The following is a 13,068-nucleotide window of genomic DNA, read 5'->3' as shown; positions in this document are numbered from 1 at the left end:
TGTGAGCTGTACAAATATTTCAAACCTTATTTTAGATGACATTAGAAAATAAAAAAAGACACAGCTAGGGAAAACAAATAAATGGGTTTTCATTGCTCTTATTATTCACGTTTTTTAGGATCTCAAAGCTAAGGACCTGTTGAATCTTCCTTTTCTCCTCCTTTCTCATATTTATAAAACCTAACTTTAAAGCTACTTAATTATTACTTGTTGATTTACCTCATCTTTTCTCATACCTTTCATGTGTGGTGGTGTCTTGCACCAAACAGTGTAGTTCTCGGTTTCTGATTTAAAAGTAGTGTGCACACTATGCCGACACAGTCCATTATTTGGTCCACACAAATGTTTGTTATTCATTCCTGTTTCTCCAATACGCATATTCAATGGATAGAAGCTGCATTTATACTTTCCCCTAAAATATTCAACACCATACTGCAACCAGATTACATCTGAGATTAACATTGCCAATGAAATATAACAAGGAGTGTGTGGTGTTAGAAATAGAAATTTACAATGGGCACATGAAATGAAAAGTTATAGGCACTGGTTAGCAGTGACAGAGTAAACAAAATATACTGGAGAAATAAAATTGTAAAGATTGTAAATAAAAATTGTAGAAAACTTATTGAGAATGTATACTGAAAGTCTGTCAATCACTGTAAACAAAAAAGTCATTAAACAACGGGATGTAACTCTCTCTCTCGAATAGTTTTAAAATACCTAAAATTGACTAAAATTAATTTTGTGTCAAAGTGCAAGCATAAAGTTGAGTAGTTTATAATCATTTACAGAAACACAGGATTAAATTCATAACTCTAAAAATGCCCTCACTTTTCACTTCATGAGTTAATAGTAAAATTAATAGAGGGAGCTTTAGCCTGTATTTGACTGGGGAGTTGCTAATGCTGACACTGGGTAGAAAGGAGTTCCAACACCTCACCTTAATGCGCATGAAATGAATTGTCAAAATAAAAAAAATCTAATAAAGATTGATGAGTATACCATTTGCTGAATATATTCTAATGCTTTTAATGGATCAGACACAACAGCATGAACAAATCTGAATAGGCTGACCAATTGATGTTGTTATTTCTGTATGAGGAAGATCAAAGCATGAACAAGCTGCACAAATAAAGAAGTTAAATGTCAGAGGAGATTTGGCAGTGAAAAAGAAAGAAGAAAAAGAGGAAAGGATACCTCAGACACAAGAGAAGAATGGAGGCTAACCAGTTGCCATTGATAGTTGTACCACCTTTTAACATGAGGAGATTAAACAAAGGGACAGACAACAGATAGGTTAGAAGCCAAAAGACTGATAACAATCTCATGCAATAAAAACAGAATTGGAGTTATTCCACCATCATAAAATAGTGACCTTTACAGGAAATCCGTAAACTCAAAATCTAAGAATGAATAGACCTCCATAAAGTCATTGAGTAAGACAGCTGGGGATGGATTTTCGACTCGCTGTCTGGGTGTAAAACTTACTGTGCAAATCGACTTTCCATTATAGACATTAGCCAACTTCAGTTTTCAGAGATTTCAACATAAATAAAAATTGGGCAGTTTCTGTAACGCTATTTTATGTAGCATGCTGACACTTCTGCTGACAGACTAAACTATGAAACATATATAAAAAACAAATAAATATGCAAATACTAGAAAACTAAAAGAAAATAGAAAATGCAAGAAATACACAGCAGGCCAGCTGGCATGGAGAAAATTCTATAATCTGTATCCTGCTACTCATCATTGAATTGATCACATCTTATAAGGGAATATATTGATCAAAATTTCAACCTTGCAAACTTAAAAATCCTGACGTAAATGAACTGCCCATGAAGCAGCATTCAAAAAGATTGTAGGATTGAAAATTTGATGTCATCATCTCAATAAAGTTCTTTTTGAGGAGTTTGAAAACTAAGAGGAACATTCTTCTAAAGACTACAGCTCTTTTTAAAAAATGTTATGAAAACTTTTGCAATGATTAACGGGAGAGTAGCCATTTTGAGGGTTCAATCTGCTTGACACTACCACCACAAATTCTCACTACTCTCCTACATCCCCCCTCAGCAGAATGACCAGGGTGCACTTTGTTGCCGTGTGAGTGTGCATTTTTCCATAAATGGCAAAATAATCTGGAGAACAATGGCATAACATGTTTCTGTTTTTACTGATGTTAAGTAAGATGTGTATGTTGGACATGCTTTATTTCTCTATTCTGTGCTACTTTCCTCACCTAGAACAGTTGGTGAGTGGACAAGATGATGGTGGATGGTATACAATGTGGCCAAGTGTAAAGTTATCCACTTCAGTAAGAAAAATTATAAAGAACATTTTTGAATGGTGAGAGAGACGAGGAAATAGTTATATACAAAGGAACCTGGGTGTCCTTGTACACGAGTCACAGAAAGTTAACATGCAGGCATACCAAGCAATTTGGAAGGCAAATGGTACGTTAGTTTCTGTTACAAAGGGGTTGGGGAGGCAGTGGCATAGTGGTATTGTCACTGGACTGGTACTCCAGAGACCCAGGGTAATGCTCCAGGACCCGGGTTTGAATCCCACCATGGCAGGTGGTGTAATTTGAATCTAATAAAAATCTGGAATTAAAAGTCTGATGACCATGAAACCATTGCTGCTTGTTGTAAAAACCCATCTGGTTCACTAATGTCCTTTAGGGAAGGAAATCCGCTGGCATTCAAGTGACTCCAAACCCACAGCAATGTGGTTGACTCTTTTTTAAAAAAATTAGGGATGGGCAATAAACTCTGTGGCCTAGCCACTAACATCCCATGAATGAATAAAAAAAATGCTACAATTAGGAGTAGAGTGTGCAGTTTTGGTTTCCTTACCTAAGGAAGGAGATACTTCTCCTAAGAGGGGTGCAATGTAATTAGACTGATGATGGGATTGCCTATGAGGAGAGATTGAATAGACCATTTCCTGAAGTTAAGAACTAACACATGTAAAATTATTAAGGGACTTGACAGGGTAGATACTGAGAAATTGTCACCCCTACCTAGGAAATCTAAAATACAGGGTCACAGTCTTAGATTAAGGGATTGACCCTTCAAGACTGAGATGAGGAGAAATTTCTTTACTCAAAGAAATTCTCTACCCCAGAGAGCTGTAAATGCTCAGTCACTGAGTATATTCAATTCAGAGGTTGATAGGTTTTTAGACGTTGAGGTAGTTAAGGGATGTGGGGAAAATGGATAGTGGGGGCATCTCAAACTAGGGGCATAATTACAGATTAAAGGGGCATTCATTTAAAACTGAGGTGCGAAGGAATTTCTTCGTGAATGTCTAGCATTCTTTACCCCAGAGAGTTGTGGAGGCCAGATCAGTGAGGGTATTTAAAGAGGAGGTAGATAGTTTTTGAAATATTGGGGAGTTGAGGGATATGAGGAGCTGGCACACAAGGAGATTTGAGGCCTGGGGCAGATCAGCCATGATCTTATTGAATGGTGGGGCAGGCCTGAAGGGCCGAATGGCCTATCCCTGCTCCTATTTCTTATGTTCTAAATGGGATCAAGGTAGATGATCAGTCATGATCTTATTCAATGGTGGAGCAGGCTCGAAGAGCCAAATGACATTCTCTCTTAAGTCCATATTTATAAAATCTTAAATTCTATTGACTTTTCTTATGGCTTTATCTAATTGCACTTGTACTGACACAGAGGAAACTGCTTTGCAACCTATGTACTTGCACTGTTTATGGCTCTTGCAATGTTTGTTTAAGAGAGCTTAAATCTTAATGCCACATGGCACACTTCATCTGGTTTGGATGTACTGGAAAAACTGAGAATAACATATAGACATTTGAATTGTTTACAGAATACAGGCAGGCTTGTGAGATTATACAAGCCATGAGCATGATAAATTCAGCCATTACAGGGCTTTAGAGGTCTGTTCCATTCCTATATCTTTGGAGTTCTCCTCATGTCAACTGTCAAGAAAAACAGAACTTTGAATGTAAAATCCAAATATAACATACAATCTTGTTTAAAAAAACTCTGCAGTCAGCACAGTACTCGTTTCTTGTGATAAGCAACTGTGACTGGCCATGAAATCTTCCATTTTCTTCACTCAAGCATCAGACAGTTATAAATCAGAAATCACCACCGTTACAAGAGACTCGTGGATTAAACTCTAAATTACATCACAGTAAGGCATTTCTTATTTTTTTCTTCATTGCTTCTCTGTACAAGTAAAGATAAACTGGACAATCCAAATGCTCTCAAGGTATTTTAAATTTTAGTTTGTTTTGTTTTAAACAACAGAAGTCTGTGGAATGAGCAATTCTCCTTCTGATAAGCCAGGCAACTGAAACCAGTGATGTTTAAGAGTCTCCAAATGCCTGACATGGAGCGGCAAACTCTCCCATTTATCCAAAGCCATGAGTTAAGATTGGCAAAGGCAGAGCTTAAGCAGAGGTATGACAAAGTGCTGCAGGTGTTTAAGCACTTAAAGAGCTGCATCAATACGGCTGTTTTTGATTCCGTCCAATTAAGTTTACCCTATCTGCTGGAGCAATAGCTTCCATAATTATCTGGGAGATAATGGTGCCAAGTTGCAAAAATCTGATACCCAGTGGTGGTGACCCCAATGAGATCATCCTTCCCTAGCTTTGTAACCTCCTCCAGCCTGACAAACCTTCACGATCTCTGTGTTCCTCCAATTCTGGCATCCTGTATATCCCTGATTTTAATCGCACTACCACTGTTGGCTGTGCTTTCAGTTGCCTTTGCCCTAAATTTTGGAATACCCTACCTAAACCTCACCATCTCTCTAATTTTCTCTCGTCCTTTATGATGCTCTTTAAAGCCTACCCCTTTGACCAAGCATTTGGCTCCTGATAGCTCCTTCTGTTGCTCAGTGTCATATTTTGATTGATAAGATTCTTGTGAAGCACCTTGGAATGTTTAGCTATGTTAAAGGCACTATATAAATGCAAGATATTTTTGTTGTTAAAGGTCCGTCTCTCCAAGTTCTATTATTGAGCCAGGTTCAATCAATTGTGTCTTAGAACATTGCTGACATATCTGGTTCATATACTAGGTTACAAAGTTTGTCAGAGCGGTGGTTTTGTTTCTGGCTTCCATATAATTCAATGCAATTTGTTTAATGCGCTCTTTGAGAAATACAGTCAAATATTTTATGTCCATTTATTGTAATATGGAACTGTCAAAATGCTTTGTAATTGCTAAGTGATTTATTTTATTTGAAAGCAAATTCTCATAGTACGTCTCCTGAGCTGTAGGCTATTCCGTGGGTTAGAAGATATGACACATTGGCTCCAACATTTTGCCGAGATTTATGAGGCATGCACAGCTGACTTGACATCTAATTTTTCATTCCTCCATGCCAGGAAAAGGTTGGTCTGATCTCTTCATGACCTCACCCACCTCATTCATGGTCTCAACTGAAAAATTCCTGTGCAGAGATCCAAGGATTCATGTCACTGGTCACTCCAGCACCAACTAGCTATGCTATTCTACTGCAAGTTGAATGATTTCTGAGATTACAGGTATGTGATAATAATGATCACAATTTTCTTTATTACGGCCCTCAGTTTTGACAGCAAAGTTGAAACATACAAAGCATGCTACAAATGATTGTCACTATGGAACTGTTGTTAATCAGCCTCAATAACACACACTGCAGCTGTCACACAAGTCAACACACTATGCCTATTCGCTTTTCAGACTATAGCGCTGATTCATTAACAACCGTTAAAATATTCTGTAGCTGCCCATAAATTATTCTTTTTAAAACATTGCTTCATTTACCTAGTCATCATTTTAAATGACAGATTCTCTAGCAGTGAATTATAAACTTAGATGAAACTTTTTAAAGACCAAGATATGAGAGTCAAACAACTCCCAGCACTCCAGTGTCATTAATCTAACATTTGAAATGAATGAGGATAAAATGATCATGCAGGTCAAGTATTGTGTTTAATCAAGTAAATGTGTGTGTAATCTGCATATTAAAGCTTTATTTGCACCTGTCTCAGTCACTGACTGCTCACAGACAAGTGATTATACTAGCCACTTACACAGGCTAGCCTGTCCGTCAAAATATAATAGTTGCACAGAGACTCTTCACCCAGCTCTGCAAATTAACAATTTATGGACACCATACAGCACCAACAGCAGATTATTTACACTTCTGGTCCAAAATATCTACTTTATCGAGCCTTTGTGTTAATTTATTTTCGGTATCAAATGTCCACCTTTTTGTTGTTTCATATAGCTTTGTATCTTATCCTCACACCACTTCCTCCTGTCAGAAACATCAAAAGAGCAGGATGGTCTGAGACACCAATTTCACCATGACCACAAACAGTGAACTGAATCCTGTTAATGACCAACTTTCCATCTCCTCCCAGATTGGAGTGCTCTTATATCAATTTAATCTAAGTTCCAGCAAAATGCATTTGTTGAGACCATGTCATTATATTTATATTTCTGAGTAAATTTACCTGCTAATAAAGAGCAAAATGCCCAGGTTTTATTAACCCTAATTTCTCCCACACCGATCAATTCCTAGGTGACATGGCATTGCTGAGGACTGTGAGAACAACTTAAGTTGTTACTTGTGCCTCAGCTGTTATTTGCCTAACAGCAGCTCAGTAAGGATTTCTGCACCAACTTTCTCTTCTAAATGCAGCAAGGCACCTCATGTCTGTTTGGTACCCTCCTGTGAGACAAGTTGCAGTTTGAGAACAGAGAAAAGACAGGGTGGAGAGGTGGGAAGGAGAAGCTACCTGTAAACTGCTGAAGGGTTTGAGATCTGAGTAGATATCAAATCTGGTATTCAGACTTGGGACATGAAGATTTGGAATCAACCACTAGATACCAAATCAGGTCAAAGATGAATCCTTTCCAGTGAGTGCCCTCTGCATGTGAAGTGTCTAGTCTCCACTTATAGCCTTCCTCTTATAGCATATTGGGACAGTGCCCATTTTATTTAGATGGTATACGTTACAAGGCTATGCCCCTTTATTTTTGAAAATGTGATTTTTTTTCAACTTTCAACTGACTGGAACTTTTGCAATTTGAACTGAGACAGAGCAAACTGCTTAAAAATGCAAGGCCAGATTCCAACTTGAAGGTGAGGAACCAACAAATCACCCTCAGGGAAGTGTGAAGAGAGAGACATTTCCTATAATCCAGACGCCCATCGAAACTCATAACTGTCTAAGGAAGAAACCTTAAAAATGCAAAGTACTGGATATTGAAACAACAGCTGCCACAGGCAGACCTACCCAAAAATACACAATGCGTGAAGTATTTTAAGGCAAGACCGCTGGCCTGAGAGAGAGATTGCAAGAGATACAGGGAGTGCCCAGAAAGTCGTTAGCAGAGGAAACAAGCTGAGGGCTCTCTCTCAATTCCTCTTTTTGAACAAGCGTGTTGTCTGGCTCAAGAAGCCAACTCTACCAGAATCCTACCAGCAAACCAAGATCTTGTAATAATTGCAATATTCATTCATCTGACTGCATCCAAGAAAGAAGCTAACCTAAATCATCCACAATGTTTAAAAATCTACTCCTTAAGGGAAATCAAAGGACACAAATGTATATTCTTTAACCTTTTTTTATTGGACTTGAATGCCCCTTATTTCCGATACCTCTGTGGGTATGCTTGTGGGCCCTAATGATTGGATGAGTGCCGAATGCTTGATGTTATATTATTATTTTTCTCGGATTTTGTGGTTAATAAATTTGCTCTTTCTTTGACTCAAGAAAACTTTCTTAGATTGGCTCCTTATTGCTCATAGCTTAGTTAAGTACATCCCCTTCTCACCTGGTCGTAACACTATACCACTAAGTTGCTTCAACAATGGTGACAGCTTTTTTAATGAAGAAATTCAAAATGTAAAAAATATAAATACTACCACAACTTATTCACAATTCAAGTTTCTATGTCTGTTCAGTAATACAACAGATGAAAAATGTTGTAGCCACTGAATGATGGAAAGCATTACAATACTAAATGAAAGGCTTCAATTCTCACAGAGATAAATGGTTTAAGGTTTATAATCTGTACAAGATTTGAAAAGAATGGAATGACTTACATCCAAAGAATCTTCATTCACTATAAGTAGTGACATACTTTGAGACACAAGCTTGCAGGAATAACCTGTCAAAATAACAGAAGCAAGTGACAGTTGAAAAATAACACAATCCCTTTCTAAATACAACATTGACAAGCACAAAAGTCACAGAGTAATATTTGGACTACATTTCTTTTTTTTTCTCCAAATTCTAGACATAGGTGTGAACATTTTGAAAAAATACTGAGGAAAGGAACTTTCCACCTTAGGGTGGTATGAAGATATTATGGAAGTCATCAGGACCTGAGAAACAATTTTCAGCATTATCCTGACAATGTAGCTTCAACTGAAATCTTCATATGGCTCAGTTGGTAAAGTCATTGTTCATCCTGGCACTGAACCATACATATCAAGAAGGTGCCAGGTTCAATCTTCAAAGCATGCTCAGTTAGCTAATGTCAGCCAGTACAATGCTACAATGTTTCAGTATTCCTGGGCTTGGTGGGAGGTGGGAAGGGCAGTGGGGGAGTATGATTAAATAAGAAAAAGAAAGTTTAAACTTCTAATTGCTATCCAGTGATGCCTGTTCTAATGTATGCATTTATGGGCATTGAAAAACATGAGTTGGGTTTGTTAGTGATGTCTGTGAGGAAAGAATACCCAAAGGTACCTGAACAATTAGCTTCCCACACCCATTTGTCCCTTATCAGTTACAAAGGCAAACAATTCATCCACCCTTTAACAGAAAGTCTTCTTCTCCTGTCCTCCCAGTTCCAGCAGGTACTTTCTGTTATACTGTACTCGCTCTCTGAGCCATTTAAGCTGATATTCTCCACCCACAGCCCTACTTGGCACTCTTCCCTCCCTCTCCAAGTGTTCAAGCTGGCACTGTGTCTCCAGCTCATGCTTGGAATCACTCCCTGCTCCATTTTAATTAATGATGTTACATTCCTTTCTCCCAACACAAAACATTGGTTCCAGATTTCCATCACACAACGCCCCCCCCATTTAAAAAGTGCTGCTCCCAAACATTGGAAATATGCAATGGTATGAGGCAGCAGATCCTTTATTTACTTTTTCAAAACACAGCTCAATTAAAAGGGCAATTAGGAACGGGCAATAAATGCTGGCCTAGCCAATGACAGCTACATCCCATGAACGAATAAAAAAAGTTGCAGAGAGGCTGAAGACAGTCTCCATTCTATTCAGGGAGTGGGCCCAGGATAATGCTGAAGCAGATACTCATTGAGGCTTATAAATATTGTCGTCAATTTTATATTCAAGGAACATTAGGCTAGCCAGATCAAAATGGCTTTAGCAGAATCCAGGGAGAAATGGCTATTACCATTTGGATTTTAAATAAGTATCAGAAAAATTCTGCCAGGCAGACTGATGGCCATACAAGTGAAACAAACACAGATTACACCATAGAACGAACACAAGCCAAGAAGGGCTTCTTGACATGCTTCTGCTTGCGTATGAATAATTCATTCTGAGAGAAAACCATCTCTTTAGAGAATGGTCACGTCAATCAACACAAATCATCTGCACTTCAGCCATTCTGTCTGGAGTTAGTCGCGGTTAAATTAATTTTTTTATGTGTTTTATTTATATAATCCTTTCAACATAATAAAATGTTACAAAGTGGTTCACAAAAACAAGATGCATATCATCTTGTAAACTGAACAAATCTTTCTAATCAAAGCTTCAGATAGGTAACTCCAGCATACCAAAAGCAGTGTTCTCCAAGGCAATAATGTTAGGAAAGAGACAATTAAGTAAGTTACATTTGTATTTTGTGGGTGTTAGGAATGAATTTTAGCCTCAAAGTTTAAGTTTGATTTTTATCTCTGTATCTGTGTTAAGAAAGGTCAAATTGAGTTTTAGTTTCACTTTAAAAGGTGCCTGCATTTCTAATGAGAGTCTTACGGCTCCTAAAGAGAAGTTAAGCAAACAAGAATAGAAGAACAGGGCTGTTGCTTGGCAACAAGGGGCCAGAGAGGCAGGTCCCTCTCACAGACATACAGAAGAAGAAAAACAGCAGTTTGTTTTGGAAGCTGTTAGAGTTCAGCTGGTTTTGAAGATAGGGGCCAGAGATGCAGCCTAGAAGAGGGACAGATAGCCAGTCCCAAGCTAAGGAAAAAGACCCAAAATCCAGGGGAGTGGAACAAGAGAAAGTCCCAAGCTGACCTAATCCAAGGAAGGACACGAAATTGGAAAAGGTCCTGTTAAGTGAAGTTAAGAGTGAGGGGTACAGAGAAAAGCTCCAAGCTTCAGATTTAAAAAGACAAAAGTTACAGAAAGCAAATTTAAAGTGAGAACAGCTGGCAAGTGGCAAGAACGTCCAAAGAAACGGCTGAAGGTCTGAACCTCTTTGTTATGGACATGTAAAGCAGTGATACTGTTGATGGCTGAGTTGGTGAGAGAGATGGCATGGAAGACAGCTTGAATGCATGTGGTGACCCAGGGAGAGGATGATTGGAAGGAGAGTTTGAAAACCTGGAGGTGAACCCTTGAGGAAGGCATCTGGGAAAAAGCGTCGGTTTGGGAGAAGATTCCAAACTGAGCTCTTGGAGAGTGGAGATTAGAAACCCTCATATAAAAGATAGAGTTCAGTGAGACTGTTTGGCTCGTGGTGTGATAAGCATCTGGGGGATTGATTGGGGGGCGGGGGGTGGGGGGGGGGGTTGGTTGAGGAAAGATCCATAGCATCTGGTTGAGGTGGCATTTGTCACTTGGTTTCAGATTGTGGTGTGTCTGACCACAGGATGCCTATCAGCATATGGACTGTGCACTTGTTTTGAACTTTAGATTATAAGATAACTTCTGTAACTTGAGTTATCCTTACAAATCTGTATATATCTGTAAAGGTATAGTTGTAGGTGAAGGAGTATTGTAAATAGTTAATTTCTTGTTGGATAAATGTTTTATTCTTTTGTTAAAAATTCATCAGCTGACTCCTGTGACTCTATTCAGTGGCTACTCTCCATGTACCTTAACAAACAAAGAAAAGTTAGGATCTATCAAGTGGGTCCCACACTGGGATCAGGTTTGTCCAGGGGTAACCTTAGCTGGGACCTTAACAAAAAGAAGCTTAATTTTTGTCAATTATTATAGGGCTTATAACAGTCATAATTGGTGCTAAAGATCCATCATTTTCAATGTTCCAGAGTTAGGTATGGTACAGCCATCTTATGAAAACCAGTGATTTGGATAACCTGGAATTGTTCGAAGTTCATTGCTTTCTGCATCATATATAATGAAGCTCAACTATTTCACTTCTGGACAAAGGAGTACATTCTTGGGCACTGCAATTAATAATAGGCAGAACTAGGTCTGAGCTTTCTTAAAGATCCCCACTGTTGTTAACACTCATTTGATCAGATGTGGTTACTGAACAAATCATGTTGGTAGCAGCCAAGTTTGAACAAGTGACTGGCACCAAATGCTTTTGGACAGAGATATTGACTTTGTTGAAGTTCACCTGTAAATTGATCCCCAGTTGTTCCGTTCTGCCTAGAGTGATCAATCACAGTTCATTCATGTGCACTGGAAATTTTCAACTCTGTAGAGGACTGCCACATTGTTGAACAACCTATCACTTCAGATGACATTTCTCTGGATTACTGAAGATAGGAACAGAATAAGTCTGAAGTTTTTCCTTGAAGAACTCCTCTAAGTGCTGTACTAAAAAGATTAGCATTCACAAATCATGACTTAGTCCTTGGACCCTCTGAGAAAATTATCTGCTACAGCTCACCAGAGAGGTCCAACAGCTTGAATTTGGTATACCAGTTAGGGCACACAAACTCATTTCCACCTCTTTAAAAGGTTGCTTACATAATTTTATACTTACAATTATAATCTCAGTTGAGCTGCCCCTCATTCTGTAGTCTCAACAATGATGGATCAATTCAGGATAATTTTGGCATCAATGCCTGCAGTTTGCCTAATTTAATCTTGAACCATTATTTCAAAAATATGCAGGAATTTAGTAAGACAAATTTAATAATATTGATTTTTCTATTACAATCTTTATTTAAATGTTAAGCATTAAAACACGAGTATATGTGGCACAGTAGAAGGTAGACACACCTATATTGATTGCAGTTTCTTGTTTGTCACCTGTCAGGATCCATATCTTGATTTCAGCTTTCATTAATGTTGCTATGGTTTCAGGTACTCCATTTTGAAGACGATCTTCAATGGCAGTTGCTCCAAGCAGCAACAGATTCTGAAAAATAGGTTATGAGAAAAGGTATTGTACAGATAGTCGCTTGGCAGTACAGAACCTGAGTATTGCTGAAAAAAAAAGACATGCTGTCGAAGCTTTTCATCTTGTACTCATTAGGACAGACGTAAGAATGACAAATTTCAAAGGGAACTACGATTTATTCTGCATGTGAAAAGAGGTGCTGATGATTGGCAAGTTGGTTCTGATTGGTCAAGGTGTTACCATGGCAAATGCATCAGGGAGCTATTGCTCCCCCATGCTTTAGTTTATTCAAAAAGGTGTAGTGTCTGTACATATTCTTTTTGACTGCATTTGCATATATGTAGCTTCTAGCAAATGTAAGGGAGCTGAACAGCGAGCCTGGCTTAAGGAGGGGCAAAAATGGCAGCTCACCATCCCTGGATATAGAATTTTCAGGCAGGACTGAGAGGGAGATAAAAAAGATGGGGGTGTAGCATTATTGGTTAAAGAATCAATTACAGCTGTGAGGAGGGATGATATGCTAAATGAAGTATCCAATGAGGCCATAATGGTTGAGCTCAGAAATAAAAAAGGGGCAGCCACACTGCTAGTAGTGTATTATAGACTCCCAAATAGTGGGAAGGAGTTAAAAGAGCAATTATGTAGACAGATTTCTGAGTGCAGTAATTGCCGGGGACTTCAACTACCTGAATGTCAAGTGGGATACAAACAGTGTGAAGGGAACAGAGGGCACAAAATTCTTGAATTGAATTCAAGAGAACTTTTATAGCCAGCATGTAACAAGC

The 13,068-nt window shown here is 38.4% G+C and overlaps 1 protein-coding gene across 2 annotated transcripts in view; it reads right to left on the bottom strand.

Annotated features, from left to right (window-relative positions):
* Window positions 1-13,068, bottom strand: part of atp8a2 (ATPase phospholipid transporting 8A2) — a 631,244-nt gene that overhangs the window by 358,524 nt on the left and 259,652 nt on the right. For both annotated transcript variants that reach the window (XM_041199633.1, XM_041199634.1), the window contains 2 exons: window positions 12,163-12,301; window positions 8,089-8,153 (listed from right to left, as the gene is read on the bottom strand). In XM_041199633.1, coding sequence (XP_041055567.1) covers window positions 8,089-8,153; window positions 12,163-12,301 — 204 coding nt within the window. The remainder of the gene's footprint in view (window positions 1-8,088; window positions 8,154-12,162; window positions 12,302-13,068) is intronic.

The sequence above is a fragment of the Carcharodon carcharias genome, chromosome 11, assembly GCF_017639515.1.
Source record: "Carcharodon carcharias isolate sCarCar2 chromosome 11, sCarCar2.pri, whole genome shotgun sequence".
NCBI classification, from domain to species: Eukaryota; Metazoa; Chordata; class Chondrichthyes; order Lamniformes; family Lamnidae; genus Carcharodon; species Carcharodon carcharias.
This window is presented reverse-complemented; position numbering and strand designations above follow the sequence as displayed.